The 22,973-nt window shown below is 35.3% G+C and overlaps 2 protein-coding genes across 3 annotated transcripts; one reads left to right on the forward strand and one right to left on the reverse strand.

Annotated features, from left to right (window-relative positions):
- Positions 1–13,177: 13,177 nt before the first annotated feature.
- Positions 13,178–15,268, forward strand: LOC137723637 (NADPH-dependent aldo-keto reductase, chloroplastic-like). Its single transcript, XM_068462834.1, has 7 exons — positions 13,178–13,306; positions 13,416–13,466; positions 13,584–13,660; positions 13,901–13,988; positions 14,112–14,387; positions 14,846–15,091; positions 15,182–15,268. The coding sequence occupies exons 1-7, from the start codon at positions 13,178–13,180 to the stop codon at positions 15,266–15,268; spliced, it is 954 nt and encodes a 317-aa protein (XP_068318935.1).
- A 1,780-nt stretch (positions 15,269–17,048) lies between these two features.
- LOC137722963 (delta-1-pyrroline-5-carboxylate synthase-like) lies at positions 17,049–22,516 on the reverse strand. 2 transcript variants are annotated; one of them, XM_068462098.1, is made up of 20 exons: positions 22,457–22,516; positions 22,083–22,154; positions 21,841–21,944; positions 21,636–21,738; positions 21,346–21,507; positions 20,546–20,823; positions 20,247–20,394; positions 19,930–20,094; positions 19,758–19,835; positions 19,489–19,578; positions 19,230–19,316; positions 19,020–19,106; positions 18,860–18,947; positions 18,666–18,769; positions 18,466–18,544; positions 18,018–18,168; positions 17,827–17,895; positions 17,568–17,634; positions 17,410–17,480; positions 17,049–17,316 (listed from the first exon to the last, which is right to left on the reverse strand). In XM_068462098.1, exons 1-20 carry the CDS (start codon positions 22,514–22,516, stop codon positions 17,238–17,240), a joined length of 2,142 nt encoding a protein of 713 aa, XP_068318199.1. In that variant the 3' UTR covers positions 17,049–17,237. The 2 variants fall into 2 exon arrangements, with proteins under 2 accessions (XP_068318199.1, XP_068318198.1); XM_068462097.1 differs by having other exon boundaries at positions 18,851–18,947.
- Between the last annotated feature and the right edge of the window lie 457 nt (positions 22,517–22,973).

Here is a 22,973-nt window from a genome sequence, read left to right on the forward strand (position 1 = left end):
TGTATTTCTCTTTTTCATTTTATGAAATAATCTTTGCAAATAAAAAATTCTAATAATAAGAACGTATGAAAAATACAAGTGGACTAGAAAATAGAGAAAAAAACTTTTTTATGCGAGAGTCTTCTACGAGTGTGAATTTCAACTCTCAATGAAAGCACCAATTTGTGGATGCAAATTTCCGTCTTCTTGATCTTGGACAAAATTGCACCTACAAAACAATTAATACCTTAGGTTAAGGCCAAGAGCCTCATGCGCCCACGATGAATGGGGGAGGGGGGTTTTGGCCGAAGAACCTCCGATGCCAAAGTTAGAATTTAGAGAGAAAAAGTGTTTGGAGAGTTTTTAGAGTTTACAAGAGTGTGGACTTAGGTTTTTAGAGAAAAATGGGTAGTATTTATAGAGTATGGCCGGTCCTTTTTGGAGAAAAGGTGGCCGGCATTTGGGATGCTTTTTGTGTGCATTTTGTGGTTTAATGTGTGAGTTATTTGGCAATTAATGGATTAATTAGGTAATTAATCCATTAATTAGCCAATTAACACATTTTTGGAATGAATATTTTTGAGGTTATGTAATTTATGTGGAATATTTTGTAAGTTATGGAATGACAACTAATTGATTAGCCAAAAGAGGGAAAAAGAGGTAAAAATATATGGAATGAAATAGGTTTTGGGAGTTACCTTGTAGAAGGGATTTGATCAGATGGATTTTGAATTGTTAACTATTTTGGGCACTTTTGACTTGGTTGAGGGATAATTGTCCGCTGCTCATGCGTAGGAATCCCGGTATGCCTCAAGGGTATTTTTGTCCTCTTTTATCCAAAAATCCACGTATCGCCTTGTGATTATTTTTGGCTCCACAACGCCGGTTAGTCCCCTTAATCAGCCACCAAGAAGCAAAGTAATATAAAATAAAAAAGAACAACAGCGTCGCTTAAAAGTGACATCTACACTTACGTCGGTTAGAAGCGACGTTGAATTCTGATATGATGGCAGTCCAAACCGACATCAAGCAACAATTAAAGAATTAAAATATCAAACCTATTGTTGGTGCTAACCGACATCACGTAACAGTTAAACAAATAAAATACTCAAACTACTATCGGTTTTAACCGACATTACATAACATATAGATACATAAAATAATTATTATGTTGTCGCCCATAAGCAACACCAAATATATTAATAATAATAAAAAATCTTTTTCCGTTTTTAATTAATAATAATTAAAAAATTTATATAAAAATAAATCCCACCATATGTCAATGAAAAAACAAACAATTTTAAGCAAACTTCATATTAAAAATAAAATTTCTACCAACTATATATTAAATTTAAAATTAACTACAACTCCTAAAAATGTACAACCCATACAAATTCTTCCCGAACTCTTGCAAAAGATTTTGAACCGGTTGTGTGGTTCATAGTTTTCAACTGCTGATTATACTTATTTTTTTCGGCAATCTCCTGAAAAATAAAAGAATTTATTAGACAAATTTCAAGGTATAATAAAATAAATCATGAAACATTTACCTTTGTTTTTTTCTTTATTCCAATATGCCACCATCGGAATATTTTTGTAATCTCTAACCTTTGTCGTTATATGTTTCCAATTCGGAAATGAGGGTCCGCGTCTCCGTTGAGTTGATCCTTATGTGACATCCCACATCATCCAGGGGAGTGATCCTTAAATGTATATTCTCATCCCTACCTAGCACGAGGCATTTTGGGAGCTCATTGGCTTCGGGTTCCGTAGGAACTCCGAAGTTAAGCGAGAAGGGGGCTAGAGCAATCCCATGATGGGTGACCCACTGGGAAGTTGCTCGTGAGTTCCCAAAAACAAAATCGTGAGGGAATGGTAAGCCCAAAACAGACAATATCGTGCTACGGTGGTGGAGCGTGCCCGGGAACTGATCCGCCCCGGGGCGGGATGTGACAATTGGGTATCAAAGCCTAACCCTGGTCGTGGTGTGCCGACGAGGACGTCAGGCCCCTAAGGGGGGTGGATTGTGACATCCCACATCACCCAGGGGAGTGATCTTTAAATGTATATTCTCATCCCTACCTAGCACGAAGCCTTTTGGGAGCTCATTGGCTTCGGGGTTCCGTAGGAACTCCGAAGTTAAGCGAGAAGGGGGCTAGAGCAATCCCATGATGGGTGACGCACTGGGAAGTTGCTCATGAGTTCCCAAAAACAAAACCGTGAGTAGGCCTGGCAATTTCTGACACGACCCGATAACCCGACACGACACGACACGAAATTAACAGGTGTTTGGGTCGACACGATAACGAATCGGGTCTTATCGGGTAACCCGATAAGCACCTGTTAAGATAACGGGTTGGGTCGGGTATACACATGGGTAAACACGATACACGATAAGCATAATATTATTTTTATAATTTTATAACCCTAAAAAAATACTGTAATAATTATATACATTAATTTTACAATTTTATACTCCTAAAAATTATAATAAATATATATATATATATATTAAATTAACTATAAAATTTATAATACTTATAATAATTATATATACTATAATAATTATACCCCCAAAATATTAAGTCTATCTATACTAATTATATATATATATATATATTAAATTTTATAAAAACTATAATGCATATTAATTAATAATTTAATATGCATGATCAATCATGCATTTGCCAACTTGCCGCCCTTTTTGAAAAAAAAAAATGGAGGGAAAATGATGTTAAGAAAAGTTGAAAATAAAACAAAAAAGTGAGGGAATTAGGGAAAGATGTTGGAGGGAAAAGTGAAAATGATAAGAAAAAGTTGAAAAGGAAACAAAAAAGAGAGGGAAAAATGAAAATTAATAGAAGTGGTGAGAAATTTTTTTTTTTTTTTTTTTTAAGTTATTAACTTTTTATCACACACATGACTGTCATGACATATCTCACTATTTTTATAATGAACACGTGACACGTGATGTATGTACTATTCCGTGTACCAGTCAATTATAATTTATACGTACAAAATATATAGATTTAAATCTACTTAATAAATATATATATACACACACACACACACACGGAACTTGATTGATGGCATACGAATTCTCCAAAACTAATTTCAACGATCCAAACCGTCAAAATTGTTTGTATATGCTTGGTGATCACATCAGCAAAAAATCACAAAAAAAAAAACATTCAGAGATCAAGTAACGGGACAAAGCTTTTCAACGGTTATAAACGAAAAATCACGATTTAACGGTTATTTTAACTCCGATTTTGATGATTTTTTATAACTACACTCCTTGACCCTATATGAATACAATGAATGAATTCGATCTTCAATTTAAAATATTTACACAAGTGGATACCACAAAATCTTATGTTATACTTAATAAAAGTATAAATAAACTCTAAGTGTTAGTCAATCTATCGTTTTACGAATTCTCCAAAACTAATTTCAACGATCCAAACCGTCAAAATTGTTTGTATATGCTTGGAGATCACATCAGCAAAAAATCACAAAAAAAAAAAACATTCAAAGATCAAGTAACGGGACAAAGCTTTTCAACGGTTATAAACGAAAAATCAAGATTTAACGGTTATTTTAACTTCGATTTTGATGATTTTTTATAACTACACTCCTTGACTCTATATGAATACAATGAATGAATTCAATCTTCAGTTTAAAATATTTAGACAAGTGGATACCACAAAATCTTATGTTATACTTAATAAAAGTATAAATAAACTCTAAGTGTTAGTCAATCTATCGTTTTACGAATTCTCCAAAACTAATTTCAACGATCCAAACCGTCAAAATTGTTTGTATATGCTTGGAGATCACATCAGCAAAAAATCACAAAAAAAAAACATTCAAAGATCAAGTAACGGGACAAAGCTTTTCGACGGTTATAAACGAAAAATCACGATTTAACGGTTATTTTAACTCCGATTTTGATGATTTTTTATAACTACACTCCTTGACCCTATATGAATACAATGAATGAATTCGATCTTCAATTTAAAATATTTACACAAGTGGATACCACAAAATCTTATGTTATACTTAATAAAAGTATAAATAAACTCTAAGTGTTAGTCAATCTATCGTTTTACGAATTCTCCAAAACTATTTTCAACGATCCAAACCATCAAAATTGTTTGTATATGCTTGGAGATCACATCAGCAAAAAATCACAAAAAAAAAACATTCAGAGATCAAGTAACGGGACAAAGCTTTTCGACGGTTATAAACGAAAAATCACGATTTAACAGTTATTTTAACTCCGATTTTGATGATTTTTTATAACTACACTCCTTGACCCTATATGAATACAATGAATGAATTCGATCTTCAATTTAAAATATTTACACAAGTGGATACCACAAAATCTTATGTTATACTTAATAAAAGTATAAATAAACTCTAAGTGTTAGTCAATCTATCGTTTTACGAATTCTCCAAAACTAATTTCAACGATCCAAACCGTCAAAATTGTTTGTATATGCTTGGAGATCACATCAGCAAAAAATCACAAAAAAAAAACATTCAGAGATCAAGTAACGGGACAAAGCTTTTCAACGGTTATAAACGAAAAAGCACGATTTAACGGTTATTTTAACTCCGATTTTGATGGTTTTTTATAACTACACTCCTTGACCCTATATGAATACAATGAATGAATTCGATCTTCAATTTAAAATATTTACACAAGTGGATACCACAAAATCTTATGTTATACTTAATAAAAGTATAAATAAACTCTAAGTGTTAGTCAATCTATCATTTTACGAATTCTCCAAAACTAATTTCAACGATCCAAACCGTCAAAATTGTTTGTATATGCTTGGAGATCACATCAGCAAAAAATCACAAAAAAAAAACATTCAGAGATCAAGTAACGGGACAAAGCTTTTTAACGGTTATAAACGAAAAATCACGATTTAACGGTTATTTTAACTCCGATTTTGATGATTTTTTATAACTACACTCCTTGACCCTATATGAATACAATGAATGAATTCGATCTTCAATTTAAAATATTTACACAAGTGGATACCACAAAATCTTATGTTATACGTAATGAAAGTATAAATAAACTCTAAGTGTTAGTCAATCTATCGTTTTACGAATTCTCCAAAACTAATTTCAACGATCCAAACCGTCAAAATTGTTTGTATATGCTTGGAGATCACATCAACAAAAAATCACAAAAAAAAAACATTCAGAGATCAAGTAACGGGACAAAGCTTTTCAACGGTTATAAACGAAAAATCACGATTTAACGGTTATTTTAACTCCGATTTTGATGATTTTTTATAACTACACTCCTTGACCCTATATGAATACAATGAATGAATTCGATCTTCAATTTAAAATATTTACACAAGTGGATACCACAAAATCTTATGTTATACTTAATAAAAGTATAAATAAACTCTAAGTGTTAGTCAATCTATCGTTTTACGAATTCTTCAAAACTAATTTCAACGATCCAAACCGTCAAAATTGTTTGTATATGCTTGGAGATCACATCAGCAAAAAATCACAAAAAAAAAACATTCAGAGATCAAGTAACGGGACAAAGCTTTTCAACGGTTATAAACGAAAAATCACGATTTAACGGTTATTTTAACTCCGATTTTGATGAGTTTTTAGAACTACACTCCTTGACCCTATATGAATACAATGAATGAATTCGATCTTCAATTTAAAATATTTACACAAGTGGATACCACAAAATCTTATGGTATACTTAATGAAAGTATAAATAAACTCTAAGTGTTAGTCAATCTATCGTTTTACGAATTCTCCAAAACTAATTTCAACGATCCAAACCGTCAAAATTGTTTGTATATGCTTGGATTTTCGAGTGTAGATATAGTACTTGAACGAGAAATGTTTTAATGTTTTGAAGTAATATTTATGTGGCAATGTGTGGTATGTGCAAATTTTTAAAATATATATTTTTTTCTTAACGGGTCATAACGGGTCATAACGGGTCGGGTCACTTTACCCGTTGGGTAAAGTGACACGACCTGTTAAGGACCCGTTAAGATAACGGGTGTAACACGACACGACCCGTTAAGATAACAGGTGTTACACGAAAACGACACGAACACGATAGACACGACCCGTTTGCCAGGCCTAACCGTGAGGGAATGGTAAGCCCAAAGCGGACAATATCGTGCTACGATGGTGGAGCGTGCCTGGGAATTGATCCATCCTGGGTCGGGATGTGACACCTTATAAATATGGAAAAAACAATTAAAAACCAAGAAACCAAAATAAATTTTCAATTTAAGCATAAAACAAGTTAAAATACAAAACAGAAACTAAAATTAATAATCATAATAATTTAAAAATGAACCACCTTCGAGCTCTTCCTCTTCGAATTGGAGTTCCTCAGAATGTTGATCTTCAAAATGGTGATCCATAGCAAATCAGGAAGGAAAAGAGGAAAAACTGAAAAGGAGGAAGAAAGGGATGCACGGAAGAAAGGGGGTAGAAGAAGAAGAAAGACTGAAATTGGGGGAGAAATGAGAGCACAGATGAAATGGGAAAGAGAGCGGTTTAAATATGCGTACTTAGTTGGCGTCGGTTTAAACCGACATGGATTGACTGACGTCGAATTAAAAGCCGCTGGTGTCGAATTAAATGTACATGGCGTCAGTTATAACCGACGCCAACCTAACACACTTTACTGATATTCACGTCGAATTAGATGAACCAGTCAACTTTCTGACACTCTTTATTGAAAATACAACGTTGATTTAAATTAATGTTGGTGTCGGTCTTAATCGACACCAACTTCTAACACATTTTTTGAAGTTCACATTGCGTCGGTTTAATGAAACTTGCATCGAATTAAAAGATTATAACGTCCGTTAAAACCGACACTAAGTTTAACCCAAATTTCCCGTGCAAAACAAGCGGGAAATTTCCCGCCTAATATTTGGGAAATTTCCAGCCTAAATATTCATCCATTTCCGCCTAATATTTAACCCAAAGAAAAAAAATAACCAGCTTTTTTCTTCTTCTTTTTTGTGTTATCTCATATAACATTTTAAGATTTTAATAAATAAAATTTAACTTGAATAAAATACGTAATAAAAAACATAAATATAATTTTATTATAAAATATCATCACATACTAATTGAAACATAGTCTAATTAATACTTAAAATATAAAAAATAATAAATATATTTATTCCAAGTCATCATCGGTTAGGTCGTTGTCGGCATTGGCATAATTAACGAACTTAGTAGGCAACGGTAATGATTCAAGAAAATGAGTCTCTTCCACGTTGTTAGGAAATTTTCATTGTCAAGTATCCGATCTCAAATCATATGCATACAAGTTTGATGGTTGGATCGTTGAAATTAGTTTCGTGTAATGCGTATCCCATCAAAACGATAGATTCACTAACACTTAGAATTTATTTATACTTTCATTAAGTATAACATAAGATAACTAGTGTAAATATTTTAAATTGAAGATCGAATTCATTCATTGTATTCATATAGGGTCAAAGAGTGTAGCTGTAAAAAAATCATCAAAATCGGAGTTAAAATAATTGTCAAATCGTGATTTTTCGTTTATAACCATCGAAAAGTTTTGTCCCGTTACTTGATCTCTGAATGTTTATTTTTTTCGATTTTTGGCGTATGGGATCTCGAAGTATATACAAACAAGTTTGACGGTTGGATCGTTGAAATTAGTTTCGTAGAATGCGTATCCCATAAGAACGATAGATTCACTAACACTTAGAGTTTATTTATACTTTCATTAAGTATAACATAATATTTTGTGGTATCCACTAGGGTAAATATTTTAAATTGAAGATCGAATTCATTCATTATATTCATATAGGGTCGAGGAGTGTAGTTATAAAAAATAATCAAAATCGGAGTTAAAATAACCGTTAAATCGTGATTTTTTGTTTTATAACTATCGAAAAGTTTTGGCCCATTACTTGATATTTGAATGTTTGTTTTTTTCAATTTTTGGCGTATGCAATCTCAAAGTATATACAAACATGTTTGACGGTTAAATCGTTGAAACTAGTTTCGTAGAATGTGTATCCCATCAAAACAATAGATTCACTAACACATAAGAGTTTATTCATACTTTCATTAAGTATAACATAAGATTTTGTGGTATCCACTAGTGTAAATATTTTAAATTGAAGATCGAGTTCATTCATTATATTCGTATAAGGTCAAGGAGTGTAGCTGTAAAAAATCATCAAAATTAGAGTTAAAATAACCGTTAAATTGTGATTTTCGTTTATAACTGTTGAAAAGTTTTGTTCCATTACTTGATCTCTAAATTTTTGTTTTTATGATTTTTGGCATATGAGATCTCGAAACATATACAAACAAGCTTGACGGTTGGATCATTGAAATTGGTTTCGTAGAATGCGTATCCCATCAAAACGATAGATTCACTAACACTTAGAGTTTATTTATACTTTCATTAAGTATAACATAAGATTACTAGTGTAAATATTTTAAATTGAAGATCGAATTCATTCATTGTATTCATATAGGGTCAAGGAGTATAACTGTAAAAAATCATCAAAATCGAAGTTAAAATAACCGTTAAATCGTGATTTTTCGTTTATAACCGTCGAAAAGTTTTGTCCCGTTACTTGATCTCTGAATGTTTGTTTTTTTGCAATTTTTGGCGTATGCGATCTCAAAGCATATGCAAACAAGTTTAACGGTTGGATTGTTGAAATTAGTTTCGTAGGATGCGTATCCCATCAAAATGATAGATTCACTAACACTTAAAGTTTATTTATACTTTCATTAAGTATAACAAGATTTTGTGGTATCCACTAGTGTAAATATTTTAAATTGAAAATCTAATTTTGTAATAGAGTAGTAGTGTATGGATGTTTGTTCATTAGGCTCTTATTTTCGAATGTAGATGTATTACTTAAATGACAAATGTGTTTTAATGTTTTGAAGTAATATTTATGTGGCAACGTGTGGTATGTGCAAATTTAAGAAAAAATATATATTTTTCTTAACGGGTCATAGCAGGTCGCCTGTTAAAAACCCGTTAAGATAATGGGGACACGACTTGTTAAGATAACAGGTGTTACACAAAAACGATAAACACGACCCGTTTGTTAGGCCTAGTTGCGTGCCACCTCATAAACTCATCCTTAAGAAAGATGCAAGAGAGGAAGAAGAAAACACGGGGGGATAGTATATAAAGACCATCAATCTATCGCTTACAACTGACACCGGGTTTCAAAATATTAAAAAAATAAAATCTATGTTGCTCAGAACCGACGCAGGCTTTAAAATATTTAAAAACAATAATTAGTGTCGGCTAGAAGCGACATCAATACTTAATGTCGCTTAAAAGCGACACTATTTTTTTTAAAGCGACGTCATTATTTAAAAATTATTAAAATGTATGTCAGTTATAAGCGACATTAAATGTTTACGTCGGTTAAAAACAACATAGACAGTTTATGACGCTTACAAGCGACAGTGAATCCGACGTCATGTTAAGTATGTGTTGCAAATGTCTTGTCCGCCACTATATTATATTAAAGCAACATCACCCAGTGACACAATAAGTCCATTTTGAAGTAGTGCAATTTTTTTTTTCTTCACGTTTCAATTGATTTCTAATGAGAATTCCGTGGTCAGCTACTATTCCTATTTAACTTTAGATCTCTTAATGAAATTTCATTACTGTTCTACGAATTTAGCATGCGTTGACAAAGCTGCATTTTACTTTCTCATTTCTTGTTTTCTGTCAATTTCGAGGCCGCCTTTTCGCATCACAAAAATTTACTGGAGAGGTGATATTGTTTTCCGTTGAACACGCTACATGTTGTTCTACCGAATAACTACCTGGAACAATTGCAGGACGATCTGCAGAAACAATGTCCAAGTACTGTTACATTCTAAGAACAGTAAAGCACATAATCTCGAGAACAATATAGGTTAGGTACTTGAGATTAATGGATTTCTTACAAATTTAATCTTAGGGGATCCACTGTAAGTGAAACATTAAGTTCATTTAGACAGAAACAGTTCGTGTAGCAGGCAAAAATTTTCAATGACGAAATTTGTCTAGCACTTGGTGAGCCTATCATCTTTTGCTTTCATATCAACAAATGCCAAAGAAATATACCGAGAGTTGTCAACGCATCCTGCCAAATGTTGCCAAGATACTCCTAGAAGGCATTTTCACTAAACATTTGATGGGCACCAAAGGGGCCTGTGTTAGACATTTGGAAGGTACTCGAAGGACCTTCACATGCATTTTTTTCCGACCTTCAGAGGGTCCTAGGATCATCTGGATCCCTATGTGAATCCGACCATGATGACAAGAACTACAAGCAAAAGGGGTAAGAAAAGTGAAGTATATCGTTACAAACGAGAATTCCATCCAACAAGGAAGGAGAACATCAACAATCAAAAGCCCAAAATACATTCAAAACAAACCTAGTCAAGTAATTAATACCAGTAAGTAATTAAGCAAAAATCTAATGTGCAGTCCATACCATTCAACAACCTCCATGACCTATCGGTGTTGGCAACTTGAGTTGTAGGGTAGAGTTGGTGGTTTTGTGTTGGGTTTGAAGGTGATGACATGTTGGGGGTGGTCATGACCGTTAGTTGGTGAAGACTATGTTTTCATGACCTTCTATTGATTTTGGAGACAAAGTAACCCCTAGTTAATTTAACAAATTTAAATGGGAATTAACATATGTGACATTTTCAATATGTTGGGTACTTGTTTGGAATGATAAAAAAAAGTTAAGACAAATTTGGAATGACACTAAAAAGTTGAGGGGTTAAAGTAATTGATCCTTATTCTTTTATTCATATTGCAAACTAATGAAAGATGGCAAGTGGGCCTTTACAGCAGTGGTGGAAAAGTGTTGAGCCATTGCATGACGGTATGGGTTCAAACTCCATCAGTGACTAATCTAACATCTAATTTAACAAAATCTATCGTTTGACAAAAAAATTTAATGAAAAATGTCTCACGAACATTTTTTTTTTTTATCTAAAAACACGTAATGAACTCTTTTTAATCATAAGACAAGAGGCGGTGACAATATCGTACTATATTGAATTTAGCAGCTAATTTACGAAGAATCAGTTGCCGAAAATTTGTTGAAGAAATAGTTGACAATGCACTAACTTCAATTTAATTATGATACTGCCACTGCAACCCAATTTAATATAATTAAGACATTGCCACAGCTCCTGTAGTTTTGCCCTTATTACTATTTATTATTTAAAGTTCATTAGTCTCATGGAAATTATAATTAAGACAGTTTGGCAGCGTCTCATTATTAATTTAGACACTTTGGCTTACATGGTGGGCATGCGCATGACCGTGGAAATTTTAGAAAGGGGTAGGTCAACAGTACGTCGGCAGCAGAGAACGGGGAAATTTTAGAAATGGGTAGGCCGGGAAAGACGGGGAAGAGAGGGAGAGACCGAGGGTCACAAAAAAATTGGAAAATGAAAGAATGAGAAGAAGAGTTTCTGGGAAATTGAAGTTGCAGAGTTTCTAGAGGGTTTTTGAAAGCGTGAATGAGAAGAACAAATACTAAAAAATAAAAAAATGAAAGATAAAAGTTTAAAAATAATTAGCATAGAAAATAGATTAGTTAAACTAGGAGTATTTTAGTAATCACATCAGTTTTCATTCCGATTCAAGTAAATTAGTAAATAGTTTATATAGATCAATGTCATTCTTACTCCAATTTCAGACAGTTTTAGTAAACAACTTCAACAGTAATCTGATTCTAATTCCATCTTATTCCAATTCCTCCTCAATTCAATTTCTTCCCAATTCAATTTCTCTCAATCTGATTACGGATTAGTAAACATGCCCTTAAAGTTTTGTTCTTGTATACTTACTGTTTAGTTAACGACACGAACCAATTATGTACGATTTGTTAAATCTAATTCTAACGTTTACTCTAATTAATAATACAAACTTCCACATTGCTCACTTAACTTTCAATTTGATTGGAGTATTGAAAACATTGTCAAATCAGAAAATGGCCCACTTTGGCTGGCGCGAAATCTTTTTAAAAGGCACTGCCCCAATCATCCTGTGCATCTTGAAATAGTCGACTTCAGAGTCGAACCATTCCCACGCCATTTTTCACTCTCTCTGTCTCTCTCTCTCTCTCTCTCTCTCTGCACGCCAAAAGTCGGCAATCAGCGAGCCTCCGTCCCGCCACCAACGCCGACGCTGTTCATAGATCGTAAGCCGTTTGTCGAGGGCCATCCCTTCCCCACTTCGCTCAATTACCGGAGTACGCGAATCGAGACAACACAATCCTCGGCGACTGCTGGTATTTCCACGATTTCCCGCGTATCTATCTGGTGATTTTCGTGGCACACAATTTTTTGTTGACAGAAGTCTATAAATTGTCAAAGCAGAATTGGTTAATGGTTTTTTTTTATTTTTTGTATGGAATGTAATTGTCCATAAATTGTCACTGATCTTTAGTCATGTGTCACACACAAGAAAGACTTCTATAAAACGATGGCAGTGAATCAATTTCACTTAAGTTTCTCTCATTACACACACAATTTGTGTTTTTTGGTTATTATTGTCTTTCAACCGGTCTTATCTCTCAGGATCTTCCAATTTCGAAGACTAAATTATCCAATGTTGGAACTATTGATTTAGAAATTAGTCTCTACTTTGGAGAAAAACTTCGCTACGAGCATCTGAACTTCACATGTTGTCAGGCCGCGCACACAAAACACCCTCGATGTCACTCCGTTTTTCATGTCTCACACACTGATTCGTGGTACCTACCCTTTGAGTCTACGACCGTAGTGCCGCAGCCTCGCCAAACACTCTCCCCTCTACGCGGATGCTATTTGCACCACGTGGCACTTTGTAGTGTTTCAAAATATATGCACAAAATGCAATTTTCTTCTAATTTGAGGTCAATTTTCTTTGGTTTACGGTTAGGGAGTCATGAAAGATCCTAATTTTTTGCCGTCAAAATCTGTCTAACACATATATCTTGTGCATCGTACTCCTAGAAAAAATTTTCGACATAGCTGGTGAGTACTCCGAATCTTGCATCTCTGTCATTTTCCCCAGACGAATATGTAATATTTTCTGATCAAATAAGCTAATCTTGTGCTTCCTCTTGGTTCTGATCGCATGTTCAGTGCGTAGAAGATGGGCGAAAACAAATCCGAAACTTTGTATTTTGATCTGAATACGGGAGCTAAGATCCCATCTGTTGGTCTTGGAACATGGAAGGCTGAACCAGGTGTGGTCGGTCAAGCTGTCATCGCTGCAGTCAAGGTTCATTATCCACATATTGATTCTTCAAAAGTTTAAACTATCACATGATTAGATAAAGCCTTTGTCTAGGGTTAAAATTTATGCTCAAGAAGTGTTCTTGGTTATGCAGAATGGCTACAGGCATATTGACTGTGCATCAGTCTACGGTAACGAAAAAGAGGTAGAATTTTAATCATTTCTTACAGAACCTTAATTATAATTTCTTTAAATTTTCTTTTTTTATCCTTCAATATTGTTATGGACTTATGTTATCTTTTCTTCTGTTGACATCTTGCAGGTAGGAGTGGCATTGAAGGAACTATTTTCAACTGGCGTAGTACAGCGTAGCGAACTCTTTATTACATCTAAGTTATGGTATGTGTTCATTCTCTTTTGTTTCTTCAATCGAGTCTCGTATTTCTGAATAAATATGATCTCGGCACAATCCTAAGTTCATTTCGCTAAGTGTTTAGAAACAATATTCTTAATTATATATGTTATCGATAGAGAAAAATTGATGAAATTACAAGAGTTGGATCTTACTTTAGAGCCAAGTATTTGGTATGTGCAATGGAATCTTATGTTGTTTCCCCTGAATCTTCGTGACGTATACAGGTGCAGTGACCATGCCCCTGAAGACGTATCTAAGGCACTGAGCAAGACTTTAGAAGATCTGCAGCTTGATTATATTGATCTATATCTTGTATGCAACTAGTACTTTGTATAAGCACGACATTTCGTGAGGCTAACCTTTCTGCCTGAATTCGGAACTCCAATAACAATGAAACTAAAATTTTAAGTGGTTTTGTGGAACATTCTTGTGCAGATACACTATCCACTTCGTACAAAGCGAGGCTCAGTAGGTTTCGCTCCTGAAGTCATGGTTCCATTGTGCCTTCCAGAGACTTGGAATGCAATGGAGGGCCTGTACGCATCTGGTCAGGCACGAGCAGTCGGGGTGAGCAACTACTCGTCTAAGAAGCTGCAGGACCTCCTTTCTTATGCAAAAGTTCCACCTGCAGTAAATCAAGTGGAGTGCCACCCTATCTGGCAGCAACCGGCTCTTCACAATTTGTGCAAATCTGCTGGAATTCATCTGTCGGTAAATTCTATATGCCAACTTGAGAAATTTTCCATGGAGGAATCCGCCCTCAGTTCTACTCAATTTTCTTCAATGTTATTCTCATTTATTGATTGGGTTGATAACTTGATTATTTAGTCTATAGAATGGTTCCTTAAAAGTTTTAGAACCCGAAATGTGATACTTACAAACTAAAAATCAAAACAATTTTTCCGAGAGTATTGTATTGATAACTCTACACCAAAACAAATGTCTAGAAAAGGTCAAAGTTAAAGAAAATTAAGTAGAAGTGAGATTTTCTTGACGCGTCTTGCACGGAGCCCAACTGATACCAACTTCAAAAGTTCAACATCCATTTTAATTTTCAGGAAACTGAGTAGCTTATTTTTTTTTCAACATCCATTTTAATTTTCAGGAGACTGAGTAGCTTTTTTTTTTTTTTTTTTTTTTTATCTAGAAAACTCTTCCTTTCCTTTCAGGCATATTCTCCTCTGGGTTCTCCAGGGGTTTTGATGAAGGGGGAAGTTCTGAAGGATCCAGTACTGAATGAAATCGCCAAGAAACTCAACAAGTCAACCGCGCAAGTATGTCTTCGTTGGGGCATTCAGAGTGGACACAGCGTCCTTCCAAAGAGTGTAAATGAAAGTAGGATCAAGGAAAATCTAAGCTTATTCGACTGGTCCATTCCCCCAGAGCTCTTCTCGAAAATTTCGGGAATCCACCAGGTTTGTATAACACATGCTTAAATACATCCCTCGACACATTTTATCACATAAAAGTTTCCATTGACATTAACTTGCTTGTCTGTTATGCAGCAAAGGCTCCTACGGGGTGATTTCGTAGTCCATGAGAGCTTGAGTCCTTATAAAAGCGTTGAAGAACTGTGGGATGGTGAAATATGACATCTTTTATTCAATTTGATCCGTACAAGTTTGTCGATTTTCTTGCTTTCTCTGCCACATTTCAGATGGAAGAAACTGTATTTTGTAGTCTGCGATCTGCTTTTATAATCCACTTTCTTATTGACTTGATTTATTAAATGTGAATAATGGCATGCATTGCATGAAAGGGAAAATATTGTTTTCATAAGCAGCTTTGCTTACCACACTGTCCCAAGAACTCTCCTTTGTCTGTTGGATTTGGAAGGACTCCGTGCAACAGATCGGTTCCGGCCTCAAGGGTCTCAGAATTTGAAACTTTTTCAACGGAATTGTGCCTGTTCAAATCCACCTGAAAAATTCTGTGAAACTTTTTTAAATCCTTGTTGGGCTTGCCAAACGGGTCACTTCGGCTTAAATCAACTTTCCTTCGAAACCCAAAATTCCTTGTCAAGACTCAGAGTGCAACCCTAAAGGTTGAATTCGTTTGGTACTTGGAATAGAATTGGATTGGAAAACTCGTTAGCTTTTTTTTTTTTTTTGAACAAACGAGGATGGAAAATTGGCTACGTCTCACAATGAGTTAGCTAAGTCTCAAACTTTTAACTTATCATTTTTATTCCTTTTCTCAGTCTCTCCCAAATTGACGGATATGAATAGTTTTTTTTTTTTTTTTTTTTTTAAAATCATTGATATGAGTAGCTTATAACTTATCTTTATAATCCAAGTAATGCTATGCATACTATGTTTTTATACCACATTAAGTGGCATTTGATGTGGACAGCCACATCATTTAAATTAATCAGATTTTTAAATTTAATTCATTATTTAATAAACTAATAATTAAGAAAAACTAGTTAATTAAATGATGATTGTGGTATACGAGGAGTCTTTCTCCTTCCTTTCCTTGGGTTTTGCAAATTTTTCAAATGATGTGGTTGTCCACATCAGATGCCACCTAAGATGGTATAAAAATATGGTATAAAAACATAGTATGAATAGCATTACTCTTATAATCCCCTTATGAAAAATTCGTTGTCTTTACCTTAGTTTGTTACCTAAGATACCGTTTCAAAAAAGTGGAAACTACTTTCTCTAATTTTCAAATTTTAGCCTTGAGTTTTCACTTGTTGGTTTTGAGTTTTCAATTTTTTGAAAACAGAAAGTAGTTTCCAAAAAAGTAAAAAAAAAAAAAAAAAAAAACTGGAAGCTGAAAACGAAATAGTTATTAAACAACCCTTAAATGTATCTTTAATTTTAGGGTGTCTTAACGAAACACTCTTGGTACTATCCACTTTTAACGTTAAGGACATTTTTACTGTAAAAAATCACTTCTAGTACTATTCACTTACAACACTTTTTTGCCCTTTTGATAAAACTCAAAGTTTTCAAACCTTAGTTTTCCTTTAATTGTATGAGTTATCCAATATTTTTCAAGGGGTGTGATATCCACACATCCCATTTTACTTCTCACACACCTTTTTAATTTTCGGCCGTCGGATTGGATGAATTGAAGAAGATCAACGGACAGAAATTATTAAGAGGTGTGTGAAAAGTAAAATGAGGTGTGTAGATAGCACAAGCCTTTTTCAAACCCTACTACTCGTCAAACCAGTCCTAATTCTAAATATGATTGTAGTCATGAATCATGTTAATCCTTTTAAATGAAAAATAAAAAATAAAAAATCAAACAAGATTAGATAAGATGAAAGAGAGAGAGAGAGAGAGAGAGAGAGAGAGAGAGAGAGAGATAACAACCATCTTCTCTCTTAATCTGAAATAAATAAAACCTCTATAATTCCTGATTAAGAGGATGATTACATGAAGCCCCCTTAATCCAGGTAATCAAAATCTGGCAAGGGGACAAACGTCGATTTTATACGACGATACTATACGTAGAATATTTTTGTGGAGCAATGAACTCCTACACTGTCATTTGATAGAGATATATGTAGTAACTAAGGCTAACAGATGACCATATGTGTTGAGATGTTTAGGAATTAAGCAGGTCCTTGTGGGTGTACTCGACCCCTCTATCCGCGTCTACAATCTGCCCGTTCCCTCTCAGAACCCTGCATTTTGTTACGCAGACGAAGGAATCATGCAACAAGAAACAACCAGTATGCTCAAAGTTTAGAAATAAAGATAATGCAGGACTGATATACCATCTTGTTGTTAGTAATCCTTCAACTCCTACAGGACCTCGAGCATGAATCCTGCTCGTACTTATCCCGACCTGTTCATGCACCAGATCAGTGACAATTGAGGGGGAAGAACAAAATGTTGGTAATCAATGCCAGAACTATAATCAGAGAGCACTTACTTCTGCACCGAGTCCAAAGCGAGCTCCGTCACAAAACCTTGTACTCGCGTTATGAAAGACTGCAGCACTGTTAATGCAAATAGTACAGCCATCAAGATGTGAACGATTCAGAAAATTTTGAGTAAAACCAATTAGAATACGCATCTTTCATTGTTTGAAAAAATATCGTTCATATTTTTCGCAAAGAAAATAAGGTTTTGGAAGCCAATGAAAAATGCTCTAGTCTGTCCTGTGCTGTGCACACATGAAATATGCTTACCTGTCGACTTGAGTTAGGAAAGTTTCAGCAACTTGACGATCTTCAGCCACAATGCAATCAGTATGAGCACTGCAAAACAGGGGATGTGGAAAGGAGTGGAGAGGCAATAAAGTTAGAGAAATCACCGGAAAATAATCAGTACAGCAGCGATAGGGGAAAAAGAAGAGATGAAATATGCGAAATGTAAATACCTTCCATGTTCATGAATGTGGTCAATCGCAGCGTTTACATCATCAACGATTTCAACTGAGCAAGCCAATGAACTGTACTCGTAATGTAATGAGTTTGTCTCTGGAAGGTTTAACGCAGTTGCTGCCCTAGGTCCACCATATAAGGTAACATCTGCAACCGACTTGCTGTCATTAACTGATATCCGTTACCAATATTTAGAAATGAAAAATGTAAGTAGATTGTATCAATGGGAACAGAACCATAGTTCTGAAGTCCTATTAGGAACAAACAAAAATATAGGCACGGCTTTAAGAATAAGCGTATCACATTGTTAGGCATCAAAATTTATTTCTCAATTTTAACTAGAAAAGAGGTTACTGTACAGATACATTAAACTTTCCAGCGGTTTGTTGATAGATAAGTACACAGTATAATTTGGACAAAAAAAAAAAGTACACAGTATAATACCTGAATCCTGGAGTTCTGAAATTATCTGCTTAAACCCGCCATCGTCACTCAACAAATCCTTGTGTACGAGAAGTGTTTCCTGAGAAAAAGAGTAACATTTTAAGGCACCAGTACAGTGAATTCCAATGTCAGGTACAGATAATAATGGACGCCTAGACGGGCATAAAAGATCAGCCATGGATAGCAAAAGGTAAAATTACCATTGCATTGCAGGCAGCAGGGTAGTCTACTTTCGCATCCAGAACAATGCGCTTCGCCATATCCAGATTAGCGGACTTGTCAACATAAACGTGACAAATCCCATCTGTGAATCAGAAGCAGCAATTTACTAGTAACTCTAGTTTGCAGTGGTAGGGTATTACATTGCCCATACTATTTCTCTTACCGGCATGACCAAGAACAGGTATCTTAGTTGACTCCTTAATTTGAGAAACAAGCTTATTGCTGCCTCTAGGGATGACAAGATCAATCACGTTATCCAGCTGCAGCAATACAATTTGTTTAGTATTCATCGTGCTGAAAAACCATAAACATTTTAAAGTTTCTGTACACACCTTGAGCAGGTCAGGAATCTCATCTCTTGTATTCACAAGTCCAATAAGTTTGCAGCCAACAGGTTCTGGGATTGCTGAGGTGATGACCTGCAAATAGAAGAAAGTAATTAAGCGAATGCAAATTAGAAACGTGTTAATGCAGAGAAAACCATGCTCCTGAATTTATACTTTGTAAAATAATGATAAAAGGCCATAACCAGAGTCTCAAACCTTGTGCAAGATTGCATTTGATCGCTTGGCTTCTTTCCCACCTTTAAGCAGAAGACCGTTCCTACTTTGAATTGCTAACGAAGCTATCTGTTGAATCGTTTGGAAGAGAAAAGTGTTGGTAAACTTATCAAGAAACTTCCATGTGAACAAAATCAAGAAAATGTCAACAACCAAAACAAGACTGTAAAACTGCAAATTTCTGCAGGCTTAGATGCTTAAGGATTCGGGAGTATATATATGTAGTTTATATTTTGTATACCTGAACAAGGGCATCCGGTCGAGACTCAAACACAACTAAGAGAACACCCAAAGGACAAGACAGTTTCTCCAAGACAAGCCCTTCTGCAAGCTGCATGTAAGAGCAGTTGTAAAATTGTCAAAAGTGAGATGCAGTGGAGAGGGAAAACAGTTTATCAAAGGGGCTACGATTAACATTCGGTTCCGTGTAAATTGAATCATTAAAAGTCTAAACATGTACCATACGTGGTCATTAATACTGAATCACAACAACAAGAATAGTGCCCTGACCTCGGTCTTCTTTAGAACACGGCCAATGGGCTCTTCCATGTCGGCAAGTTTACGTATGGACTTTGCAAGAGCAGAAATCTATAGACACGCATTAGATACAAAATAAGAAGATTTCACCCAAGCTGGAGTGATGCAGGCTTAGTTTCAACTACACAAGTACTGAACTGCATACCTTCCCAGGCTTTAGGGCTAAACGCGATATTAGGGCCTTTTCATATCTATCGTCCTGCGCAGCAGCAACATCAGCTTCATTCGCAGCTAAAATTTCACCTTCATTTGCCTCCAAGGCATCAGCTACGTCAAGCAAAATTTTCCTCCTCTCTTGAGATCCTAGAGCCTGCAAGGAAAATAATTCACATTAGATCCTGAATCTGTCTACTTAACCACTTGCTCTATATCCAAGTTCTTGAGGAATACTTTAATCTCTATACAAAGAACCTCGACCATCACAATTGAAAAGGAAAACAAGAAGTTTATGAAGACAATTACTCGAAGTTGTCTAGATGATTCCCGCGCTGCAACAGCCATGTCACGTGCACCTTCTTCCTTAACTAGAGTCCACAAATGTGCATCTTGATGAAATACAGTGCCTATCCGGTCTCCACGAAGCACTTTCTTTATGTTGTCTGCATAACCGCTGTAATAAAATACAAAACTTTAGCAACAAGAAACTATTGCAGTAGGCCAGAAACTCCATTGAATTATGCCAGAAAATGCTAAGAACGGAAATATCCTCTTTAATCTAAACTGGGTGTTATATATCAAAACAATTAGATGATAGAATTTACCTAGTGATAACAACAGGGATTCCACCATAAGCTGCACATACAGCAGCATTGACTTTAGCAGTCATACCGCCTCTGCCCACCCTTGACTTGTCCCCAAAAGTTATTTCTCCCTGATGTTTCTCTTTCACATAAGTATGGATTAACTTTGATTTCGGGTCAGTAGGAGGGCCACTATAGAGGCCCTCTACATCGCTTAACAAAACTAGAAGGTCAGCTTTTAGTTCCAGAGCCAATAGCCCAGCCAAACTGTCATTGTCCCAAAATATGCCAGAAGAATCCTGCGAACATAACTTCCATTCAGAAGCAACAGATATATATTTGAATGCAGGAAAATTAAGTGCCCGTCTAGTAACATTTTTATTTTTAATTTTCACTTTTTGGTTTAAAGCTAAAGAGATGAAGGAAAATGAATATCAGAAAGCCGGGAGGGAGATGAAAGAGGTGAGGAAGAAAAGAAGGGAAACGTATAAACCACAATATTATTCGTAGTATCTAGTTCGTAGTTTTTATTTTATGCATCAATCTACATCTATCATCTCTCTTCTCACTAATCTCACATTTTCCCTTCTCCATCTTCAATTAAAAACAAAAACCAAAAATCAGAAACAAAAATCTTACCAAACGGGCCTAAGCAATTCATAAGATTTGTTTTCAAGGGAAAAAGAGTGGGAGAGTAACAAAAGCATGAATGTTGCACAACACACAACCGAAAACACAGCCAGTATAAATCCATATGCCGAACAGAAGCCCTATCAAAACAAATTTGAAGAAAAAGTATAGGAACAAGCGGAGTTGAATACCTCGTATGGAGCTTTCCTAGTACTAACAGCATCATTTTCATTGAAGATAGGAACAACCCTCAGTTTTAAAAGCGACGTTACAGTCTCAGAAAGCTGCTTTCTGAAAGCTTCATCCCTAAACACGCTATCCGTCACAAGAAGTTGCGAAGAAGTCACATCAAGCTGCAAGTTAAAGAATGCCAAAACTGTTCAAGCGATGGAGGCAGGTCTGAAATTACGTATAAAAAAAACTTGAAAAATGCGCACGTGTTGTAATCCTATATGAAACTGCAAGAAGATTATAATCTTGCCTGGCTGAACATGGTATCATATAGAGCCATGAGGCTACTCTGTCCAACAGCGGCACAAGCCTTCCCATCGAAATCATTTTGTGGATTTTGGAGATCAGCAAAGCTGCAAAACAAGGCATTAACTTGTTTCAGGCACTTTTGTTTCGTGAAATCGATGCCAAAACTTCACACACAATAGTAAATGTACATGTCATTGCATATAAACCTGCTATTTGCCAATCTCCGGAATCTTAGCCTTTGACGGCCAAGACCAACAGCTCCTGAAGTCACCAAAATAACCTCATAGCCCTGGGAATTTATATCTTTAAGCTGCAAATATCCCATTCGAATATGTCATCGCTCATTAGTCTCCGATACCATTTTTTGTGTCAGTCTAAACAAGAGAAACAGTGTATATGAATCAACAAAGGGGAAATACTCGTCGTAGTTTTAGAACGAAAAACAGACCTGCTCACACAGAGCGCCTAGTCTTCCCAATGCTAATCTTCCATCACCACGAGTGACCACAGCTGTTCCGACCTTCAAATTTCGAACAATCAAGTAAGCAAATTGGCCATATTATCATAAAAGCACCATCAATAATTGTCGTAGATCCAAGTTTCAGTCTTTCAGACACATAAAGGACGAAAATGCTATACAAACCCAAGTTTTCTTTTTTCCCAAAACTTTTTCTTTCAACTTACATGGCATTGAGCATATTGGGACTTGCATGTACAAAAAAATACATATTATATCTATACATATATACACATTATATATATATATATATATAGATTGCAAAGAAAGAATGAAAAATGAAGACATAATGGTTTACCGTGTACCTTAACAACGATACGCTTGACATTCTTGACAAAAGCTCTCGTAGGATCCACAGAGTCCATGGTTTGCTTGCCCAATGGAGTTTTACTCGACATGGGATATCACCAATATGCACAGAAAACAAAACCCAGATTTTCCTTCTTTTTTTTTTTCTTCTGGTTTTTCTTGGTCGTTTGGTGTTGCACTGTTGGCCAATAGAAAGCTCGCAGCAGCTTATCAAAGAAGCAGAGAGAGAGAGAGAGAGGAGAGAGAGGGAGATGGAGGAGAGAGAAAAACTCAGAAAACCAGAGGCCAATGAGAGAATCAAAACCAACCTGAAACAACTGCTGGCCCCTTACAAATTAATTTAAATATAACACAAAACTCTGTGAAAAATCGACAGCGCCAGAAGAAAACAAAAGTAAAATAAAAAAATCTTGAGAGAGAGAGAGAGTAAAAAAGTGCACAAAAATATAAAATATCGGCAGGAGAGTGGAGCCTCGGCCGAAATACGAGGAGGAGACGGCCACGTCCCGTGGT

Source organism: Pyrus communis, chromosome 17 (genome assembly GCF_963583255.1).
Source record: "Pyrus communis chromosome 17, drPyrComm1.1, whole genome shotgun sequence".
Taxonomy (NCBI): domain Eukaryota; kingdom Viridiplantae; phylum Streptophyta; class Magnoliopsida; order Rosales; family Rosaceae; genus Pyrus; species Pyrus communis.